This window comes from Perissodus microlepis, chromosome 19 (genome assembly GCF_051167445.1).
Source record: "Perissodus microlepis isolate ML-2025 ecotype Zambia chromosome 19, ASM5116744v1, whole genome shotgun sequence".
In the NCBI taxonomy this organism is placed as follows: domain Eukaryota; kingdom Metazoa; phylum Chordata; class Actinopteri; order Cichliformes; family Cichlidae; genus Perissodus; species Perissodus microlepis.
The window spans coordinates 1,126,445-1,150,617 of NC_140479.1; the positions used below are offsets into that span (position 1 = coordinate 1,126,445).

Here is a 24,173-nt window from a genome sequence, read left to right on the forward strand (position 1 = left end):
ACACTACATTCAGTCATCCACCCATTCACACACTGGTGACGGCAAGCTGCATTGTAGCCACAGCTGCCCTGGGGCGCACCGACAGAAGCTCCACCGGGCCCTCTGACCACCACCAGTAGGCAACGGGTGAAGTGTTTTGCCCAAGGACACAACTCCCGAGACTGTCAGAGCTGGGGCTCGAACCGGCAACCTTGCGATTACAAGACGAACTGCCAACTCTTGAGCCACAATCGCCCCGTAGTAGTCAGCCTCCCCCAAGAACTGCCTAACCTAAGCGGGCAGCATGTGATGGGTGCTGTCTTATCTGTTTGGGGGTACACTAGGTTCGTTTGGACGGTGGGAGACAGACTTTTTGAGGTTGGCTATGACTCCAGCACCGTAGCCACTCAACTAAATATCATCCGCTCAGATGTCGCTGTTGATCATCAAGTAAGCAGCAGTATATGCAGCATGTGGACGGAAGAGCCAGTCCATGAGGTTATGGAAGGTGGCTGTGGTTCTGAACAAGCCAAGCGGAAGTGTGACAAAATGCTCCAAACCGTACATAGTGGAGAAGGCAGTTTTTTCTTAGATTCAGGGTGGCAACATTAAATTTCATTTTTAGATGGGTTTTAGACCTTCCTCACGGTTTTCTTTAATTACATCCATACCGTATTGACTACCTGGTCAGTCCAGGACTACCTGCCTGATGCCTTCAAAACTGAGGAAGGAAGAAGTAGATCACTACCCGAGCCTCCCCAGAAAGCAGAGGCAACAGCCCGAGTGACCATTTTTCTTCCAAGCCACAAGTACACTTCCAGCGTGGCTTAGAAGACTTCCAGGATCATGCGTGGGTCATCTCCCTCCTCAAACCCAGGGCTGGTGGGAGTTGTGACAGTGACAGTTGAGTTCGTTGCAAAAATACTTTCATTCCTATACAAATCTAATGGACCTCGGTCAACACTCTGCTATTGAGATTATGTTTTCAGTCACTCTTTTCAGATCATTACGTTTCAGAAAGGAGGATTATCTAGGATATCACTAGCTAATGACTAGTGATTAACAAGTTGTTAGAAGCATGCAGTTTTACAGCCAAACTCATGACGCCAAAATTGCAACTTACTTCTGATTTAACCCTTTTAGCACTTAAATGCACCTCTCCATTGATTAGTGAGCAATAATCGAAACAGCAAGGTGTTTTGCTTTACCAACATGTAATATCTAGCACTGTCACAGATTTACATAAACATTGTCAGCACAAAATGACCGTTAATTAATTTCGTGGCTTTTAAATATGTACACAACAACTGAACTACTATACAAAAAAGAAAGGATTGAAAGTTGAAAGAGGTGTTTAAAAGGGGAAAGAACTATTAATTAACTGAATTGAATCATGAGTGAACAAGTACCCAATAATGCAGCCAATATCCAAATATTTTATGAAAGACCTTCAAAAAAGTACTGTTGCTTAATACCACTTTTTAAAAAAATATATGCATATAATTAATCCAAACCTCAAACTCAAAATCCCTTTATAAGCTTTAGTTGACGCACAACCTTAGATGTATCTGCTCCAGTCCTGCATCTGTGAGGTCAGTGTTGGTCCGTTTGTGGATATCCCTCTGCTTCTCGATCTTGTGGTCATCAGACAAGCCATCCACTTTGTGAATGAACACTTCAAAGCTGATATCTGGGTTTACTTTGTAAGCCCTGGTCACTGTGAGATGCAGTCTACTCAGAGCTTCCACATAGTCATCCTGTCATGAAAAAGAGAAATTCCTTTTAGTCTAAACTCTTACAGACTGTTCATCAAAAAGCAAGAAGTAGACTAAATTTTAACTTGATTTTAAACCCCTTGAACTAAGAATGATACTTCAATCCCAGTAGTTGAAAAACGCAAGTCCAAAATAAAACAAACAGCCCCAATAAACAAGAATTTAGAACACAAAATGTTTTTTACTTGAGCTAAACACTGCACCAGCATTACAGCCGAATTGGATTTTCTTGTTTCTTAGTACAGGGATACCTCAATTTTGCAAAGGTTAAGTATCTAGGAATCTAGGAAAAAAAGCAAGATATATGACTGCCACGGTGGGCTGTGCGTGTATGTGTGCGCGCGTGTGCATGCGCCTTAAGTCCTCCCACCTTGCCACACCCCCATTTATATTCCCCTTCTCCTTTTCTCTCCTACTGATCTCCATGAACTAACTTCAAGCCATCACACAAACATGTCAGTTAAAGCCCATCCACAAAAGTCTGTTAAAAAAAAAATCACCATTAAAACTTAAGTATTAAAAATGATTTAGGGTTCATCATAGCACAGAAACAGAACTAGTGAAGGTTACTAATGATCAATGTTCCCTCTAATTTTTCATGTGTCTGAGCGAACACACAAACTCCCTGAGCGTCCCTTGGACCACTGTGAGCAACATTAGACGTGTGCACTGTGGTCACGCCAGCATCGAATGCATCCAAGTTACCTGGTTTATTAAAATAACAAAATTACAGCATTTATGTTAGACTACTTTTAATTAACTGCTTTAGCCCACTTACAATGAAAATTTTAAAAAATCTTGTTCATGACCTGTGTAGTATGTTAACACTATTGGAAGTAAAAATAACTTGAACTCCAATTTTGAAAACACAACTTTATTTTTTTTATAAAGCTCTGACTTGTATTATGTGTATGAGTCTGTGGTCTGGGAGAGAGTCCTGTAACTCTCTGTCTGCAAAATACAGTATATAATGACCAATGTTGGGTAATTAATTATATTGTTACTTCTTCAAAAAAGTAACTGAGTTATGCAAACAACAATGTTTTTTGCAGCTGTTTACCTAGAAATGCAGCCAAGGCGGGGGGATTTTGTTGTTTTTTTTTTACTTTTATTGCCAAAAATAACAAGGCAGTTCACATCAACAACATGACCTGAGACCAAATCTGCAGTATATAATGGTGCGGGATATTCAAAAACTTAATTTAAAAGGAAAAACATATATACACATATACATATACATACATACATACAATATTTTGGGTGCAGTGTATTTTTTACATACAGGTATAACAGAATAGCTTTAGTGTTGTTGTTTATTTAAACCTGAGTATGAACTTATACAAAATGCAGCAAGATATAAAAAAAAACACTGTTTTGATTAAAAAACACACTATATCGGTTTCATATCGGTATCGGCAGATATCCAAATTTATGATATCGGTATCGGACATAAAAAAAGTGGTATTGTGCCATCTCTAGTCTATATGATAATCTTTCGGAAGCTGCCACTTGTCCCAAAGAGGTATACCACTGTGAGAAGGTAGGAGTCGAAGCCTTCCACTCTTTCACCAGCAGCTTCCTCCCCAGCATAATCGCCGTTTGTACCCAATGAGCAAGAGAAGTGGATAAGTGACTCAAAGCTGAAGGGTCTCCTAATACATAAAGACTGTTCATAAATGGGACCCCTTGAACTACAACCTTCTCTACTACGGTGTGAATATGAATCCAATAATATTGGACTTTGGAGCACCCCCAGAGCAAATGTAAAAGTGTGCCACTTCCTTGTTGGCATTTCCAGCATGCATCGTCAGTCGCTAGACCCACCCTATGCAACCGTGAGGGTGTCCAGTATACTCTATTTAAAATCTTAAATTGAACCAATCTTGAACGCAATTCGCGTGACATTTTTTTCAGATTCCTGAGAATGCCATTCCTCCACCGTAAAGCTGAGATTTAAGTCCATTTCCCACGTTCTTTTGAAGGACAGTGTGTTAGGATCAGAAGCTAATAAAAGCCTTTTGTAATAAGCTGATGCCTCTTGTCCACGCCCAAAGGTTTTTTTTATTTCCTCCAGAAAGTCACAGCTTAAAAGGAACTTTGCGAATGAACCAAATGTATTGGCCATCAAATGTCTTAGTTGCAGGTATTTCCAAAATTCCTGTCTAGGTAAATCAAATTCTTCTGCAAGTTTTTCATATGATTTAAATATACCGTTTTCGTGAAGATCCCCCAGCACTGTTATACCTCTCTGAAACCAGGGATTCCAAAAGAAGGGTAGTTTACCAATAGAAAGTTTGGGATTATACCAAATACCAGCAGATTGGTTAAGATATGGGTCAAATTTGAATAATTTGGACATTCTTTTCCATACTTCTTTCAAATGAGAAAGTACCGGATGTGATTGGATGTGGGGGGACAGATTAGTTTATAAGCTATATAATGGTGTAAATGGCGAGCAAGCAGTACTTTCAATGGAAAACCAAGGAGGCGCTTTCTCAGGGGGTAAGAACCAATGTGCCAAATGCCGAAGAGAAAAAGCATAATGATATAAAAGTAGATTAGGCATGGTAAATGGTAAAATGGCCTGTATTTGTATAGCGCTTTTCTAGTCCCTAAGGACCCCAAAGCGCTTTACACATCCAGTCATCCACCCATTCACACACTGGTGATGGTAAGCTACATTGTAGCCACAGCCACCCTGGGGTGCACTGACAGAGGCGAGGCTGCCGAACACTGGCGCCACCGGGCCCTCTGACCACCACCATCCCTAACCCACCTCTGTCCACTGGTTTCTGCAGTTTTCTCAGATTCAATCTAGGCTTTTTATTACTCCATATAAATGCTTTACGAAGCCGGTCAAATTGTTTGGTGTATTTCAAAGGAACATGAATTGGTAGAGCCTGCAACAAATAATTGAACTTACCTTTCCCCACATTGAGAGATACATCTGAGACCAACGATGAATATTAATTTTCATATCGCTGAGTAAAGGTTCAAAATGTATCTTTATCAGGTCTGAGAAATGAGGCGGGAAGGTGATGCCTTAATACTTAATGCCCTTCTGAGGCCAGGAAAACATACCGGTTTGAAAAAGTGACCTAGGACAATAACTAGTTAACGGAAGGGCCTCTGATTTGGTCCAATTCACCTTATAACCAGAAATAGCTGAAAACGTATTTATTATTGCCTGCAAGGAGTTTAAAGACTTTTCTGGGTCTGATATAAAAAGCAAAATGTCATCGGCGTACAACAACAGTTTATGACACTCTCTCTCTATACTGACACCTGGAAAATTGGGCTCCCTACGAATAGCCACTGCCAGCGGCTCAAGGGCCAGAGCAAAAAGAAGTGGGGAGAGGGGATCCCCCTGCCTGGTTCCTCTACCTGGTTCAAAAGAAGGCACTATTATTCCATAATAGGTCTAAGTACCGATGCCTTGGGGTGTACATATATAAGCTGAATCCAATTAATAAAGCTTTTGGTAAAACCGAAACACTCCAAAGTGGCGAATAAATATCTCCACTCGACTCTGTCGAATGCCTTTTCGGCATCCAGCGAAGTCGCAGCTATGGGAGAATGGCTGTCCTGAACCGCCCACATAATGTCAATTAACCTCCTAATATTATCAGCTGAAGAGCGTAAGCTTATGAAACCAACTTGATCTACATGTACAAGAGAGGTTATTACCCGGTTTAATCGATTAGCCAGAATTTTAGATAAAATCTTACTATCATAGGAGGTCAGACTTATCGGTCTCTAGCTTTTACAGTCAGTGGGGTCCTTATCCTTCTTTAGGATAAGTGTAATGATGGCTTCAGATAGTGAAGGTGGGACCTACCCTCTTGAAAAGATTTGTTATAAGTGTTTAAAAGCAGTGGCGCTAGATCTTCTGGAAAGGATTTATAAAATTCAGCCGTATATCCATCTAGGCCTGGTGCTTTAGCAGAGAGCAGGTGTTTAATAACTCCCACTATCTCTTCAACGGTAATGGGAGCCTCCAAATATTTCAGTTGATCCACTGTCACCCTAGAAAGATTTAAAGATAACAAAAATTTCTTTATATCACTCTCTGAAATGCTTGATTCCGAGCTATAAAGATCTTTATAAAAGTTACTAAATATCATATTAATTTCTTTAGGTTTAAAGAAAAGACGTCCATTATTATCTTTAACAGCTGAGATCATAGCCATAGCCTCTCTCTGTTTAAGATATCTCGCTAAGAGCCTTCCGGCCTTATCCCCTTCCTCGAAGTGTTTTTGTCTAGCATGAAATAGAGAAAATTCAGCTTTTTGTGACAGTATTGCATTAAATTCATATTTTAACTTGGTCAATTCATTCAAATTTAATGAAGAACAATCATTTTTAAATTTTAAATCAGCAAGTTTAATTTGACGTTCTAGATTTTGAAGTTTAGTAATATTTTCCCTCTTTTTAAATGAGGCATACTGTATTATATAACCTCTCAGGAAAGCTTTTAGTGCTTCCCATGCTACTCCTGCTGAAGGGGCGGTAGGGACATTCGTCTCTATATACAGATTGATTTGTAATCGAAGAGACTCTCTGAATGTTGCATCTAATAGAAGGGTGGAATTAAGTCTCCATCTAGGCGTCCTAGCTGTAGCATTAGATAGTAGCATGAGGAGATATGATCCGAGAGGATTACGGTACCAATATTACGCGATACAACAGCAGGCATTAGTGATTGGGATACCAAAAAAAAATCTATCCTTGAGAAGGAGTGGTGAGGGGGGGAGAAAAAAGTATAGTCCCTTCCAGAGGGGTTTTGTAACCTCCACACATCTATGAGGCCACACGCCTCAGTCAGCCCTTTTAGGGCCCTATGAGCCCTAGAAGCATAGACTGATCTGGAACTCCGATCCAGTACGGGTCCATAACCTCATGTTTTTAAAAAGTAACTAAGTAATTAATTACTTTTGAAAATAAGTAATCAGTAAAATAACGGGATTACTTTTTGGGGGAGTAATCGGTAATTAGTTACTGATTACTTTTTTCAAGTAACTTGACCAACACTGGTTGCCAACAATCATTAACGCCTCAGATTTATTTGTATTTATTTTATAACCTGACACTGTACCATAATCTTTAAGGTTGCTCAGAAGGGCCGGGACAGAGGTGACCGGATTCTCTAAAAATGGCAGAATATCATCTGCGAAAAGTGACAGCTTATGTTGTGTATTGGTTTCATCTCTAATTCCTTGTATGAGAGGGTTGGATCTGATCAGTTCAGCTAACAGTTCAATACTAAGAGCAAATAAGGACGACGATAACACTTCACCCTGTCTAGTGCCACGGCCTAGAGAGAAAAAGTCAGAGCAGTTACCATTAACCCTTACCTGAGACTTGGGATTTTTATATAGTGTTTGGACCCATGAGATAAAAGTCTCATTAAAGCCCATATGCCTGAGAGTCTGTTGCAGGAAGTCCCAATCTACCCGGTCAAAGGCCTTTTCCGCATCCAGGCTCAAGAACATTGATGAGGTGTCCCTTTCCTGTGCCATAATCTGAAGATTGAGGGCCCCTCTAAGATTATCTGAACCTTGCCTATGGGAAATAAAACCGGTTTGGTCAGGTTTCACTATTTTTTTTATGTTTTTGGATTCTATTTGCAATAATGGCTGTAAGAATTTTTAAATCAACACAAAGCAGGCTGATAGGGCGATAAGACATGCATAAAGTCGGGTCCTTGCTTTCTTTATGGATGACACTAATAATAGCTTCAGACCATGACTGGGGGGGATCACCTTTAAATAATGCATAACAATGGTGTTAGTTCTTTTTCAAAAAATTTGTAATACTCCCCAGGCAGTCCATCCACTCCGGGAGACTTGTTGTTTTTCAGTTTTCCAATACTGTTTTTTATTTCTTCAATGGTGATTGAATTTGTTATTAGTTCAGCCTCTTCCTGAGACAGTTAACTAAGATTGATCGGGTTAAGAAATTGTTCAATCTTTTCAATTTTATTTGGGACATTTTCTTCTTTATATAATTCCTGGTAATACAGAGAAAATGCTTTTGCAACTTCCTTAGGTTGGCACACTATTTTTCCGGAGTGTGGATATTTGATTTTATGAACAACCCTACTTGATTGCTCTTTACGCAGCTGAAATGCCAGCAGTCGGCTTGCCCGATTGCCGTGTTGGTAGTACTTTTGATTAGCAAAGCGTAGTTGTCCCTCCGCCTTGTACGTTAGTAAATCATCCAACTTTTTCCTCTGCTCTTTCAATGAGTTCAAAGTCCCAGTGTCTTTAGTTACCTCATAGACTTTTTCTAATTTCTTAATTTTGTTTTCTAGTTCTGTTTGTTCTGCTAGTCTCTCTTTTTTCAGTCTTGATGAAACTGCTATAATATTATCTGTCAAATAACTTTTGGCACTCTCCCACAAGATTGAAGGGGACACCTCATTATTATCATTGAATTGAATATATTCAGTCAGACTCTTTTGAAGTTCTTGTCGAGTTGAACTTTACAATTACAAAAAAAGACAGGAGGATGGGGGCTGCCGTCACTAAACAATTATTTTCGGGCTGCTCAGTTGAAGACTGTGATTAACTGGTGTGATATACGCTATAAAGCACAATGGAAAAATATCGAGGAGAGCATGTTTTCTTTTCCAATACAAGCTGTCCTGATGGACTTAAACATTCAAAAATATATAGACAAGGTCTACAACCCATGGGTGAAATGTACACTTAATGTATGGAGAAATGTTGTGAGGGAATTTAAATTGGAACAGGACTTGGCTTTATTTAAATAGTATGCATATGACTCTGATTTTGCCCCAAATAAATTGGTGTTGGTCTGCTAAAGGATTACCTACATTCGATAGTCTGATTAAAGATGGGAACTTAATTAGTTTTGATACATTGAAACAAAAATACAATCTGGAAAAGCAGGATTTTTATCGATACTTGCAAATAAGACATTATATTAAGACAACAATCAGAGTGGCGTCAAACACTAATGTAGATTTGATAGCTATGCTTAAAAAGGCATATAGTGGCGACGTCAATAAAAAACATATTTCCTTTTTGTACACATTTCTTACAAATAAGCTTTCTCACTCAACTGAATATGTGAAGATATTATGGGAACAGGAGGGAGGAGTGTATATAACAAAGGATGAATGGACTCAAATATGGGAACGACAATGGAAATGCACTTCCTCACGAAGATGGAGGGGATTTGGATGGAAAACTATGATAAGGTTCTTTATCACCCCTTGCCAAAAGACTCATTATGACGGGAATCCCCCTGTATGTTGGAGAAAATGTGGACACCAACGAGCACACCACGCTCACATAATGTGGGACTGCTCTTTGATCAGGACTTATTGGAAAGACATTCACGAAACACTACAAGAAATTTTCAACTGTACATTCCCTTTTAGAATGAAAACATTTTTTTTTGGATGTACGCCACAGGAATGGTCTAAAAAAGATGAATGTTTACTAAGTGCCTTGCTAGTTGCAAGTAAAAAATGTATAACAAAGAAATGGTTATTACAAGATGTACCGACTTTATCATTGTGGTGGGAAATAACACTAGAGATTTATAGGATGGAGGAGTTAACAGCATATGTGAATAACAGAGTAAGTTGGTTTTTGTCGTGCTGGGATAAGTGGGTCCAATACACCAACATACATAAGCCGAATTTAATTCTCAAATCTTAAAATCAATAACCTGGCTACTGGTCACTCCCGATTGTTCAGTGTTTCTGTTTTGTTTGGTCTTTTGCAAATTGTGTTAATCAATGCCTGTAACCCGCATCGTAAACTGTAAAACCCAAAAATAAAAAATGAAAAAAATAAATAAATAAATAAACAAACAACAAGATTTTTTTGGATTTGGGGCCATTGTGTGCCGGGAGTCTGGCGACAGCTGTTTTCAAAGTACAATTGAAATCACCTCCCACCAAGATCATTCCTTCAGACTTTTCTGCTATTAATGATGCAGTATTCTTGAAGAATTTTGGACAGTCCTCGTTTGGTGCATATAAATTTAATAAAGTAATTTTAGACCCCCCTACAGAGCCAATCACCATTACATAGCGCCCCTCCCTATCTGCAAATGTTTTTTCATGGTGGAAATATGTTGACCGGTTAACAAGAATTGCAACTCCTCTTTTTCTCCCATCCTGATAAGTAGAGCTATATTGTTGTTCAACCCACTCTCTCCTCAACTTCCTGTTTTCCTTTTCAGAGAGGTGAGTCTCCTGGAGCATTGCTATGGAGCACCTCAAGTTTTTCAGTTGGTTCAGTACCTTTTTCCTTTTAATTGGACTATTCAAACCCTTTACGTTATACGAAATACAAATGAGATCTTTCATATCTTAGACTCAGGTCCTGTACAGACAAAACTGAATTATTATACAGGGAGTGCAGAATTATTAGGCAAATGAGTATTTTGTCCACATCATCCTCTGCATGCATGTTGTCTTACTCCAAGCTGTATAGGCTCAAAAGCCTACTACCAATTAAGCATATTAGGTGATGTGCATCTCTGTAATGAGAAGGGGTGTGGTCTAATGACATCAACACCCTATATCAGGTGTGCATAATTATTAGGCAACGTCCTTTCCTTTGGCAAAATGGGTCAAAAGAAGGACTTGACAGGCACAGAAAAGTCAAAAATAGTGAGATATCTTGCAGAGGGATGCAGCAGTCTCAAAATTGCAAAGCTTCTGAAGTGTGATCATCGAACAATCAAGCGTTTCATTCAAAATAGTCAACAGGGTCGCAAGAAGCGTGTGGAAAAACCAAGGCGCAAAATAACTGCCCATGAACTGAGAAAAGTCAAGCGTGCAGCTGCCAAGATGCCACTTGCCACCAGTTTGGCCATATTTCAGAGCTGCAACATCACTGGAGTGCCCAAGAGCACAAGGTGTGCAATACTCAGAGACATGGCCAAGGTAAGAAAGGCTGAAAGACGACCACCACTGAACAAGACACACAAGCTGAAACGTCAAGACTGGGCCAAGAAATATCTCAAGACTGGTTTTTCTAAGGTTTTATGGACTGATGAAATGAGAGTGAGTCTTGATGGGCCAGATGGATGGGCCCGTGGCTGGATTGGTAAAGGGCAGAGAGCTCCAGTCCGACTCAGACGCCAGCAAGGTGGAGGTGGAGTACTGGTTTGGGCTGGTATCATCAAAGATGAGCTTGTGGGGCCTTTTCGGGTTGAGGATGGAGTCAAGCTCAACTCCCAGTCCCACTGCCAGTTTCTGGAAGACACCTTCTTCAAGCAGTGGTACAGGAAGAAGTCTGCATCCTTCAAGAAAAACATGATTGTCATGCAGGACAATGCTCCATCACACGCGTCCAAGTACTCCACAGCGTGGCTGGCAAGAAAGGGTATAAAAGAAGAAAAACTAATGACATGGCCTCCTTGTTCACCTGATCTGGACCCCATTGAGAACCTGTGGTCCATCATCAAATGTGAGATTTACAAGGAGGGAAAACAGTACACCTCTCTGAACAGTGTCTGGGAGGCTGTGGTTGCTGCTGCACGCAATGTTGATGGTGAACAGATCAAAACACTGACAGAATCCATGGATGGCAGGCTTTTGAGTGTCCTAGCAAAGAAAGGTGGCTATATTGGTCGCTGATTTGTTTTTGTTTTGTTTTTGAATGTCAGAAATGTATATTTGTGAATGTGGAGATGTTATATTGGTTTCACTGGTAAAAATAAATAATTGAAATGGGTATATATTTGTTTTTTGTTAAGTTGCCTAATAATTATGCACAGTAATAGTCACCTGCACACACAGATATCCCCCTAAAATAGCTAAAACTAAAAACAAACTAAAAACTACTTCCAAAAACATTCAGCTTTGATATTAATGAGTTTTTTGGGTTCATCGAGAACATGGTTGTTGTTCAATAATAAAATTATTCCTCAAAAATACAACTTGCCTAATAATTCTGCACTCCCTGTACTCAATGAAATAGTGGTCCACAATTGGTCTCAGGCCAAGATAAACAAAAACATTTAGAATTAAAGAAACAAAGAACATTAAGAACAGTAGCTTCCACGTACCCGACTGGATTAATAACAACCTGAGTAATCCAGTCCCCGGTGTATCCTGGGCAGAGGGTGGTGACGAGTCCTCCGTGGGGGAAAAATACAATGTGTTACTTCGTCGCTGTTGCCCGCTCGCAGAGCGGCTCATTGCGGCCATATAAGTGGGGAAGTTGGTATCCACTTGTGTGAACACTTTCCATCCATTGTACAAGCAAAATTTTTGTTATCTCTTCCTAACATTTATGTCCAAGAAAAACTAAAATGAACTTGGCGGGAGTGACATCTCAGACCTCCATAACGAAAGTTTTCATTTCGGCAAGGGAGAGGGTCATACCTGCCATAGTTCCCTCAGTGGACCATCGGCACTGGGATAGCTCCGTTTCCATGCGCTCCCTCTGGTCGACTCGCACTTGTATCCCCAGCTCTTGAAGCGTCGGCAGGGCTTCCGTCAAACTTGAGAACGTCTTCTCACCACCATCCTTGAACAGTCTCAGTTTTGCTGGAAACACACACTTGGCTCTGATGTTTTTCAGCTTTAATTGCTTGACCGCATCTCATACCAGTGCCCTCTTTTGCAGTTCCGGGGAAAAATCATGGTCAAAATATATCTGCGTGCCCTTATATAAGACACGCTTCTGGTCCCAGGCTTGTCGTAGAATGGTCTCTTTCACAGAGAAGTCCCAGAATCTGACCACCAGTGAGCGCGGTGCTGCATCGGGGTTCTTGGGTTTAGCAGCGAGGGCTCTGTGTGCTCGCTCTATTCCAATGTTAAGATCAGCGGGAAGTTGAAGAGTTGATTTACACAGCTCTAGCACAAACAGCTTAACATCTCTCCCCTCACTCCCTTCTGGGACACGATAGATCTTCAGGTTGTTTCGCCTTAGTCTATTTTGCATGTCCTCGCATCGTGCTGTGAGATCCATTTCTCTATGCAACAAGTACCGGAGGGCTCGTTCATGACGCCTGGTGGAGTCTTCGTTGTCGCCGATCCGCTCCTCCATCTCCATAGTTAGGAGTAATGTATTAATCTGGACGGAGCTCGTTCCTCATGCTGCTTGACTAGATCACGGCGTCACCGGAAGCCCCAGCCAAGGCGTTTTTTAAATAAACATTTCAAACTATTTACAGAACAATCATCAAATCTGATGCCACACAAATTATTTGTGTCACTCCAAAAAATAATTTCTGTCCACTATGAGATAAAGGAGAACAACAGCCTGATACCTGCAGGCCTGACAACAGCAGATGTATCACTGCTGTAACACCTGTAGCACTCAGTAGTCGCCTCATTGTTCTGACACACACAACAAAACTACTGACTACACTACACACTAACTACACACTAACTACACAATATTTGCGCTAAACGTCGCAAATCTGTCACATCTCAAAACACCGCCGTCACTCCTAAAACTTCCCCCTACCTAAACAACTAAATGCCATGTTGCCATATCATTTTTTGATTGGTCGACATGGTACATTTTTCCACCAATAGGAAAGGCTGGGGTTTTTTTGGTTTTGTTTTTGCTCACAGACGGAGAGCGTTTTCGAGCGTTTTCCTTATGAAACGTCGTTTTTACCGTTTCTTCTCGCAGTAAATATAAACAACGACAGTATTCAGGAAGAAAACCAAACATTGCATATATTTAGCAATATGTGTATATTAGCACACAGTGTTGGTATTATAGGAACTGCACTGCAAAGGTTTGAGTCCCATCTAACTGAGATTTGGATTTTATCATGTAAATAAGAAGTCTTCATCATATATAAAAGTTAGCCATGCAGTTTCACAGGTTTCCGTGTTGGGACCAATACTTTTTACATTATATATGCTTCTGATGGTTAATGTTGTGTGAAAATACTACATATACTTTCATTGCAATGTAGATGTCTCCCACTTAGAATTATTTAGGAAGACAGATGACAAATCAACTAAATTATGGACATGTCTTAGAGACCTAAAGGTTTGAATGACATATAATTTTCTAATTATAAAATTGGACAAAACTGAGATTACTTTAAATCTCACATGCCATATAATTCCTCTGGATGGCCTCACTGTGGTCTGTGAGGAATCATGGAGGCATTTTTGGTCAGGACAAGTCATGCACACATTAAACAAACATATAGGACTCATTTCTTTTATCTATGTAATATAGCAAAAATTAGAAATATATGTTTCAGATTTATGCTGAAAAACTGGTTCATGCATTTGCTGTTCTAAAAGTTCCCTGAAGGTTTTCTGTTTTCTTTGTATTATTGTAGGTGTTACCTTAGATTATGATACACCTTGAGGCAAATGTTGTTGTGATTTGGCACTATATAAATAAAACTCCACTGAACCTTACTTTCCAGGTAGAATATCATATCATAATATATCTCTGATTAACCGGAATGACCCTTTATCACATAAACATTTATAATGGTATCACCACAAACAATAATATGACACAGCCCTACTTGACAGATATGCAAATTCTGAAAACATCATTAAAGTTAAGCAGTATACTATAGCATGTCATTACCCTCTTATTAATCCTTCCACTGCCATTCAGTTCTCTCTTGCCTTTACAGTTTTCTGTTCTGGTGGCTGCTCATTTACAAACAAGCTCCTTGATTTGTTTTGGCTGGTCTTTCTGTGGTGACGAGGTGACTAACAGTCATCTAAAGCAATGAAAAAAATACTGCAGTAAACAGTTTGCTATGATAGCACAAAATAAACGATAGAGTTAAATATGAAACGACAGACTTGTGTTTAACGTTGTCATTATCTCACAGCCCTAATAGCAGCTGTTCTGAAAAAGTAACAGTGCACAGAGGTCCTGGATGGGGGAATCAGCCAAATGTGAATCTGTTAAGCTTTGGATTTTTACTGCTCCATTTCCAAAACTTTTAATCACATTTTGCTATTATGGTAACATGACAACAGTATATAGTATATACTGTTTCACTGTATTTCCTTGTGAACTGACCTGTGAATCAATGACAAAGATTAATGCTCCAGTGCCTCTGAAGATCATTTCGTAGTCAAAAGTGGGGTCAAAGAAGTCAATCTGACCAGGAAAGTCCCAGATCTGGAAACTGACAAAGGAGCTGCTGGAGACATCCTCTCTGCAGATCTTATTAGTACTCTCCAGGAACAGAGTCTCACTGGGAGACATTTTATGGAAAACCACTTTCTGGATGGAGGACTTCCCACTCCTTCTCAAGCCCATCAACAAAATACGAGGTTTGACCACACCATTCACGGAATCACTGAAGCCTGGAGCTATAAAACAGCAAAGGGAAACCTTTAGGTGAGCAATTCTAAATTAGACAAGTTCTAAAGATTGGTTCGCACGGTACTCTTAATCAGTGACGGCCAAATGAAGCTTTCTGAAACACTGAGACTTGTATTGAAAAAGGTGTCATTACTCAAAGCTTCTCAACACAGTCCTCTGCGGTGCCATCTGGTGTCCAAAAATATGAAGAGCAGCTTGAATCTACAACTTAAAATGAACTGCTTCAATTAACATTACAACACATCTCAGTACATTTTCCACCAGAGATGGGTGACGTTAGACACTTCAATATATTTCCAGTATATCAATATAGTATTCACAGCACTTCACTGGTTTCACATTTTACCATCTTACACCCTGGAGTTTGCCAAAAGGCAAAGACGCACGACGTCTAGAGGAAACCAGCCACTGCTCATCACCAGCCAATACCATCCCTCCAGTGAAGCATGGTGGTGACAACATTATGCTGTGGAGATGTTTTGCAGCAGCAGGAACTGAGAGATTATTTACAGTCGAGGGAACGATGTACAATGTACAGAGTCATGAAACAGGAACTGCTAATCCAGTCTGGGTCTTTTTGGACTCCTTTTATGGTAAAGTTCCTGGGAGGGAATTTGCCAAATCTATTATGAAGGAGGGATGGAGGTTAACGAATCTGTTGATTTTAAACATTTAGAGAATTATTGTCAATAGTCCCACTGTTAACTTATTATTATATTTATATTAAATCTGGCTTCTTTCAATTGCGCCAGATTTCTAAAGATAAGTGTTATATACCACGCAGGGACCTTCAAAAACGTATCCACGCTTTTGTGAACTCCAGGTTAGACTATTGTAATTCTCTTTACGTTGGTCTCTAATCCATTCCTCTTCATAGGCTACAGCTTGTTCAGAATGCTGCGGCTCGCCTTCTTACTGGTGCTGGAAAATTTGATTCTATTACTCCAGCTCTTGTTGATTTACACTGGTTCATGTAACTTTTTATCAAATATCGTATTGAGTTTAAAATGTTGTTACTCACTTTTAAAATTCTGAATAACATTGCGCCCAGTTATCTCACTGATCTCCTTATCTGTATGTTGCCGAGCGCTAAGATCATCAGGTCAATTACTCCTGGCCCAACCTAAGTTTAGGCTGAAGACCAGAGGCCATCGTGCCTTTGCTTCAGCTGCACCTAATCCTTGGAATAGGCTCCCCGCTTCTATTCGTGCCTCAGACTCTATCCAATCCTTCAAATCACAACTGAAAGCTTACTTATTTAACCTGGCCTTCCTGACCAGTTAGTGCCCTTATTGCATCTAAACTAATTAATTTCACTACTGGTTCTTTTAACTTCTTAGTTGATATTCTGTATCTATGAACTGACCTTCCTTCTGAACTGAGGTCTGATACCTATTTTTTTACCTCACTCTTCTTGTCTATTAGTGCCTCCCTTCTGTCTGTGCTAGTACCTGATCTGTATTTTGTTAATTGATTTATTTTGATCTTGTGTATTATTGTGAAGCACTTTGAAATACCTTTGGTTTTTAAATGTGCTATACAAATAAAACTGTATTGCATTGTATTGTATATTTGAATGACACATTGATCATTGTTATTACTTTTTTAATTGCTAATTGGTATTTAATAGCCATTTCAAGTCAGGGACTAGTGTGCCAGGTCATGATGGAGAGTGGACCATAGTAGCCTATTGTTAGGAGCCCTCATTAACACGGTTTAGGCTAGTGCAGAGCTGTTTCTGTTTAATTTAGAATTATCTTTAAATTGAAGGTTTCTTGTTTTTCCTTTGTTTCTTTGTAAAGTCTTTCTACTTGGCTGCAAAAGTAGTTCTACTTGAGCAAAAGTTGTGAATATTTTTGTACACCTTATATTGTTTTTTAATCATTTGCAATAATTTTTTTTAGATTTCTCCATATAATTTGTTAATTTGCAAGAATTTCGAAACTTTGTCTTCATGGGGTGTTATTACAAATTCATTTCATCTATTTAATTGTATTTAATCTAACATGACAACGTGTGGAACAAGTGAAGCGCTGTCGATAAATGCCAGTACCCCTGGCACTTCTGTAGGTGTGCACAGTTGACATTATTATGCTGTACACAACTTCGCTAGTTACGCCCACGATTGTAGAGAAAACAGCCCGTTTTCCGAGTGTGTGACCTTCCAAAGCAGTGAAGTTGCAGAAATCCCATACCTCTGTCCTCACAGCTCAGGTCGGCATCAGAAAACGCCTCCAGGTCGTACTCGTCGTCGTCATATTCCAGAGCTTCGTCCTCCTCTCCGCACAGGACTGAAACTTTCTCACTGGTCATGCTGACGTTTTGTTTTGGATTCAAACTGCTCGTGGTATCCAGCTTTCCCACAGCGTTCACCTGATACGTGAGCGCCATGCCGGTGAACTTTCACCCGCGGTCCCCGCCTCCAGTCGCTGCATACGCAGCCAAGCAGGGAGGTGTCAAAGCGTAGGTTTAGTTTTGGTAGCTTTACAACACTCCGTCTCATACTGTAGTAAAGTATTTAGAAGCAAATTAAAATTACATTTCTGATAAATATTTATTTAAGATTTGCTTTATTATTTATTTCAAAAAAGGTCTACACATTAAAAGAAAGCAAAGCATTAGGGTAAGAGGGAAAAGACATCTGAATGATGTTCAGATGTATGTGGCTGTGAAACAATAGCTGCATCCATCTTGGGGTGACTGTGGCTCAGGGGATTGGGAAGCTCATCTGTAACTGGAAGGTTGCTAGTTCAATTCCCCTGCTCTCTCTGTCCTGGTCGTTGTGTCCTTGGGCAAGACACCTTACCCTACTGGTGTTGGCCAGAGGGGCCGATGGCGCGATATGGCAGCCTCGCTTCTGTCAGTCTGCCCCAGGGCAGCTGTGGCTACAACTGTAGCTGCCTCCACCAGTGTGTGAATGTGAGAGTCAATGAATAGTGGAATTGTAAAGCGCTTTGGGTGCCTAGAAAAGCGCTATATAAATGCAATCCATTATTATTAAATCATGATAATAATAATAATAATAGCACCATGCCGAGTGTGTGTTTTGTTGTTGTTTTCCCATCGACCTATTTATCCTTCATTACTAAATATGTGTTTCATTTTTACACCTTTTTCTGAGTCTTCTTGTTTGTCTCTGTGGAGAACCTAATTGTTTTCACATGGGACCAACTGAACACATCAGTGATACTGAATGGAACCAGACCTGTGAGGAGCCATGGAGGACAGAACGGGGCTGTAGAGCTAAGCAAAGAGTTAAGAGGAGGATATACACTTACTGTCCACTTTATTGGGGACACTTATTCAACTTCTCATTAACACAGATGTCTAATTAGCCAATTACATAACAGCAACTCAATAATATATTTTTTTATTCTTTTTATTATTAGTCCTTTATTTATCCAGGTAAAAAAAATCTTATTGAGATAAAAATTCTCATTTCCAAGAGAGACCTGACATCATGGCAGCAAAAGTCAAAAACATGTACACAACAAATAGAATATCCCATACAAACATGTGAACAATATACAATAACAGATTAATTAAGAGCAACATTAAAACAATCACACTGAGTAAAAGAGTCATTCTCTTGTTCCTTTAAGAGGGACTTAAACTCCCCCAAGGTAAGCAATTCTGATCATTTCAGTTCCTTCTGCAGATTATTCCAGAAAACAGGGGCAGCATATTTAAAAGCCTTTTTTCCTAATTCTCTTCTGATTTTTGTGTACAATCAATTGTGAGAACGAAGGCTGTATTGGTTGTGTTTTTACCAGTGTTGGGTAAGTTACTTTAAATTAGTAACTTAGTTACATTACTAGTTACTTCTATCAAAAGTAACTCAGTTACTTCAAGTTACTCGTTACTTTCAAAGTAACTAGTTACTAGGGAAAGTAACTTTGGTTTTACCCAGAATTCTCTTATTAATGTGTTGCTTCCCTAACTGGATACCCAGCAAGGATGCCAGTCTTCTAGCTTGCTTACATGTTAGCACTATCCTGCCACAAGTACACTGTGCCACCTAATGGCCTGAACCTAAAATGGTTAAAATGGCAGTGTAGTATTGCGAGTGCAAGTTAATGATGAAATGAATGAAACTAAATTAGAAATTAACAAAGTTTGTTTTATGTGTCACTTTTTTATCTGTGTGTTTTAATCTATTTCTATTGTTTCAACCCTCTACAAATGCAAACACATCATTCTGGGGTTGTTACAGCAGTGTTATAAATCTAATCATTGTACGTGGTATCACTAGGAAGAAGCAGTGGATCACAAAACACAACATACAGTGTGTTGAAACTTTTGAAAGATATTTATTTTTGCCATTTAAATGGACAGAAAGTATGCTTTTAGCAGTGCCAACATTAAACTGTACCTCAGACAATTTAGGACCTGTAGGTATCAAAGTGCAAAAAATGATTAAACATAAACACGGTGAGGTTTGTCCATTCTTTGTAAAGTTAACTGAACTTAACTTTGTAAACTTAACTGCTGAATTGCACCAACTGGAGACCTCATGTTCAGTAATAAAAGTATTTTCAGAAAAAGAGAAGAGAAATAAAATTAATTATAAGTATTTTCAGCTTCATAAACAGTCAAACCAAAATAATATTGCCTCCATACAGGCCATGTAGATAAATAAAATATAATGGTATTTTAAGTGCTTCAGAAGCCCAAGTTTCACTTGGAAATAACCCTACTTTACCTTGTAGAGCACCACTGAAGGCAACACATCATCATCATATGAGCACCACTCAACTTTGGTTCCATCAAACCAACAATTGTACCTCAAGAGGAGAAGCTTCTCAAACTTATGATCAGACAACTTGTTCCTCTTTGGAGTGAGAATCAGGTTTCCCAGGCTGAAAAGCCTTTCAACTGGGGCACTTGAAGGAGTAGCTGCATTAAGTTTAAGAGAGAGTTTCTTTATTATCGGGAAATGATTCAGAGAGTCTAACCCTGTTGCTCCTGATTTGAGGTACTTGGCTACCTCACCTTCAGCAGTGGCATATATGTCCTCATTCTCTTCAAAGGAGAAGAACTCATCCTCTTTGCTAGAACCCGGGTGCTGTGTTGTGTTGGTGGCGCTGGTACCTGGTTGTAGCTGATCTTGCTCAGGGAGAAGTTTTTGACACTCTACCAGCAGACGTGCCTTTGCGAGGTCCTTCCGCGCCTGGTCATGTAGCCAACGAAGCTTAAATTTTGGTAATGTCACAGCAGCCAGCAAAGCATCTTCACTTCCAAGGACATGTGCAAACCTTGTTTTGACTGCCTGTAATAACAACACAGTAAAAGTGCAAAAAACATTTTTGCATGAGAAAGTATGCATTGTTTCAACATTAAATTAATTAAACATTAACAGCATGCTGTAGTTTTATATAGAATGTATTTTAATTTGTAAATAGTGTGTATTTTACTACGTTGTATTTATTTTATTTATTTATTGGGGTTAAGTATCTGTAACTGTAACAGCATTCACTTGCATGTGACACAACAGCACAGCACAATATAAAAAGCAATTGAGTAATACATTTCATTAAAGATAAACACAAATGAAAATATCATCTCTTACCTGGACAACTGTATCTGGTAGCCCAACAAGAATTTGCAGACCATTTTTTATAGCCAGAGTCTTGGTCATCAGCGATTCCAGTGTGGGTAGGAGTGTGCCATAAAAACAATGGTCTTCTCCTTGAAGAATGTCCAGTGCCACAGTAAGTGGTTTCATGACTGCACAGTACTCTCTGATACACTGATGCTCCCTCTCATTGAAACATTTCAACTGTAATGTGGATGAGATTGTGTTCAGCTCCACCAAAGGTATCTTTGAAACTCTCTCCAGAGCATAATAGAACGAGTTCCACCTTGTTGTGCAAGGTACTAGTAGCTTCTTTGCAATAATGTCTTCCACAATCTCAGCAGCCACTGTGGAACGACTGGCCTTGTTCCACAGCCCTGCACATTTTGTGGTGGCACTTCTGTAGATGGTTTTTGTTGCAGCTTCAGACAATAGCCACTTCTCCACATCAGTGCAAGAGATAAGATTCATTGTGTGCGATGCACATCTCTGATGTGGCGGTAAAGAAATTGCATCATCAGCACCATTCTGCAGCACATCCCCAATCGAAACAAAAGTCACCTCATCCTCCTCATATTCAGAGTCATCTGACTCAGGTGGTGGCTGGTACACTTTAAAAGCCTTGACAAACTTGGAGCCATTATCCGTTACAGTTGATGTGATTTTAAACGATAGGCCATGAGATGAGTTAATGTTGTCCAGCTCAGATGCAATACTGTCATACGTATGTCGACCCATAGATCGCCTGCATGCCAGCACTGCTTTCTCACGTTTCATGTTTTGTGCATTTATCCAATGCGCGGTCACACCAAGAAAACTTTTATTATGCACAGTCCAAATGTCTGCTGTTGTGGAGATGTATTCTACCATGTCAAGTGTATTTTTGAGCTCTGACTCCATGTTGGCATATTCTTGGTCTAGGAAACTGGAAAATGTCTTTCTGCATGGTGCCTTCCCAGCTCTCCCTCGCACAGGTATATGACTAATCAGTTGTCTGAAAGCATGGGACTCAACCGTTGAGATGGGTTTCATGTCTTCCACAATATACCTGGCAATCAGCCTGTGTAGCTGGGGCTGGGTGATGGACTGTGCAGCAGGCTGTCCGAAATTAAGCTTTCGTTGTTTTGCTGGAATAGCGTCAACGGAACTAGAGTCACCGACGTTGGTAGATGCATGCTGTTTCTGAAGATGTTTCTTCAGATTAGAATTGCTAGTCTTTGATGTCGAAAGAGTTTTAGAACCTCCACAGAGAGTACAGTTCACGACAATATTCCTGTCTTTTACCATCAGAAAGGAGAAATAATGTGAATATTTCCAGGAGAGAAAACCCATGCCTGGACCATCTTCGACTGCCGCCATGATTGTAACTTACGTCACAGTGTCACGTGCGCTTTTTACGTCCAACACGGAAACTGCAGTCGTGGTGCTTTCCTTTGTACTCGGGACTCGGAAATTCTGCCTTCCCAGTAGGAAGGCAGACTGCAGATGAGCTGCATATGTGTTTAGTAGTAATTTGTTTTTGTAGAGGGCTAGCAAAACAAGCGTTTTCGAGGGCGTCGCCATATTGGAATCCAGACTTCTCCGACGAGGCTAACCAGAAAGCCGTTTACTCGAGTGTGACATTATTCCCAGGTTCGTGTTCCGATTTCCGAGGTAAGTCAAACGCAACACACGAAGTAACGAATAACGACCCTATCTAAATCCCAGTAACGAGTAACGCGTTCATGATTTTGGCATAATAACTAGTTACCGTGCTCGTTACCGCAATAATAACGTAGTTACTGTAACGCGTTAGTTAATAACGCGTTAGTCCCAACAGTGGTTTTTACACATATAAACACATTAATAAGAGGGAACCAGCCCAAGCAGAGATTTATAGATAAAGACCAACCAATAGGAAAGTCTGCAAATATACAAAGCTGGATGTTTAGCAGAACACAAAGAACAATGATGTACACGATTTCCATAGCCAGTAATAAAACATAAACATAAACAATGGTAGACACTATCCAACCTCTGTAGGTTGCATTCATAAAAAGCAGGTCACTGTATTCCAAGAAAGGTAAAAAGAAAAAAAAAAGTTACATAAATCAAGTGTATTCTCACTTGGAGGGAGAAATAGGATCAATTGCAAAAAAAGTAACTTAGTTTTAGTTTCAACTTAGACACATGCCTTTGAATGTGAGTTTTAAATGACAACTTCTGATTTACAGGGTGGGCCATTTATATGGATACACCGTAATAACATGGGAATGGTTGGTGATATTAAAGTCCTGTTTGTGGCACATTAGTATATGTGAGGGGGCAAACTCCTCAAGATGGGTGGTGACCATGGTGGCCATTTAGAAGTCGGCCATCTTGGATACAACTTTTGTTTTTTCAATAGGAAGAGGGCCATGTGACACATCAAACTTATTGGTAATGTCACAAGAAAAACAATGGTGTGCTTGGTTTCAACGTAACTTTATTCTTTCATGAGTTATTTACAAGTTTCTCTCATAGAGCTCTGGGTTGGTTTAGGTGCTTGTGGTGGTATAGTGCATGATGCTGTGGATGCAGCAGCAGCAACAGTTGCAGTAGACACACTGGCACCTTCATTATTATCACACTCAACTGTGTTCTATCTTCCCATTGCACGGATTGGTGGACAGTTCTCAGCTGCTTGTGCAGGTTGTTTGTGGAGCCGGCTCTATATGATATCCTTTTCTTGCAGACTCTACACTCTGCCTTTGTATTGTCAATAAAATTGAAATGGTTCCAGATTTTTGCTTCTTTTCTTGATGTGATTATAATGTGTCGTACCTTTCTAATGTGTTGATGTTGTCTCTTGTTGTTGGCCCTGGCTCTCTTTCTCTCTCTTCCTCCTGCGCTGTTTGTGTGTTACTGCTGCTTCGAGTGTAACTACCGCCCCTCCCCCCTCTGCTCAGTGCAAACACCAACGCTCGCATTCCTGTGTGAAGCAAAAAAAAGTGAAAGATAGAGAGACAGTGAGAAAAAGAAAAAATAGAAACACGGCTCCCAATAAGGAGCCGGCTCCCGTCATTCATGTCAAAGATCCAGCTCTAAGAGCCGTTTCGTTCGCAACCGACACATCACTACTCATTTCAAGGACTTGCCTCCCCAAGAGTGACAGAGAGAGGTTGTGGACCACTCTTGGAAGACTGATGCATGATCACTCCCCACCTCAACAGACTTGTGAAGATGGGCCACCCGCAAAAATGAGTCTTTTACAGATGAACTCAGATTCAGAATCAGATGAGTTTCTGCCTGAGAGAATCATGCACTTCTACAGAGCAGAGCCGATCATTAGCATGCGCGACTGTCCCTTGAAGTGGTGGTCAGCTCATTCAGGATCTCATGACAAGCTGGCATTGCTGGCTTGCTAATATCTGGCCACTCCTGCAATCACTGTTCCATGTGAGAGACTGTTCTCAGCTCCAGGCAACATTGTAAATAAGAAGCGGTCAGCTCTCCTCTCGGACAATGTCAGCAAGTTAGTTTGTCTTAGTAACTGGCTGAAAG

General features: G+C 40.1%; 3 protein-coding genes across 3 annotated transcripts in view; all 3 read right to left on the reverse strand.

The window, feature by feature from the left end:
- Positions 1 to 17,573, reverse strand: part of rragd (ras-related GTP binding D) — a 58,508-nt gene extending 40,935 nt beyond the window's left edge. The window contains exons 1-3 of the mRNA XM_084915448.1: positions 17,272 to 17,573; positions 14,768 to 15,063; positions 1,537 to 1,736 (exon numbers count right to left, since the gene is read on the reverse strand). Coding sequence (XP_084771574.1) covers positions 1,537 to 1,736; positions 14,768 to 15,063; positions 17,272 to 17,467 — 692 coding nt within the window. The 5' untranslated portion in view covers positions 17,468 to 17,573. The remainder of the gene's footprint in view (positions 1 to 1,536; positions 1,737 to 14,767; positions 15,064 to 17,271) is intronic.
- An 844-nt stretch (positions 17,574 to 18,417) lies between these two features.
- Positions 18,418 to 20,433, reverse strand: LOC146365148 (uncharacterized). Its single transcript, XM_084915759.1, has one exon. The coding sequence runs from the start codon at positions 20,400 to 20,402 to the stop codon at positions 19,770 to 19,772; it is 633 nt and encodes a 210-aa protein (XP_084771885.1). The 5' UTR covers positions 20,403 to 20,433; the 3' UTR covers positions 18,418 to 19,769.
- Positions 20,434 to 20,583: 150 nt separating this feature from the next.
- LOC146365149 (uncharacterized) lies at positions 20,584 to 23,842 on the reverse strand. The gene has a single exon (XM_084915758.1). The coding sequence runs from the start codon at positions 22,008 to 22,010 to the stop codon at positions 20,610 to 20,612; it is 1,401 nt and encodes a 466-aa protein (XP_084771884.1). The 5' UTR covers positions 22,011 to 23,842; the 3' UTR covers positions 20,584 to 20,609.
- Between the last annotated feature and the right edge of the window lie 331 nt (positions 23,843 to 24,173).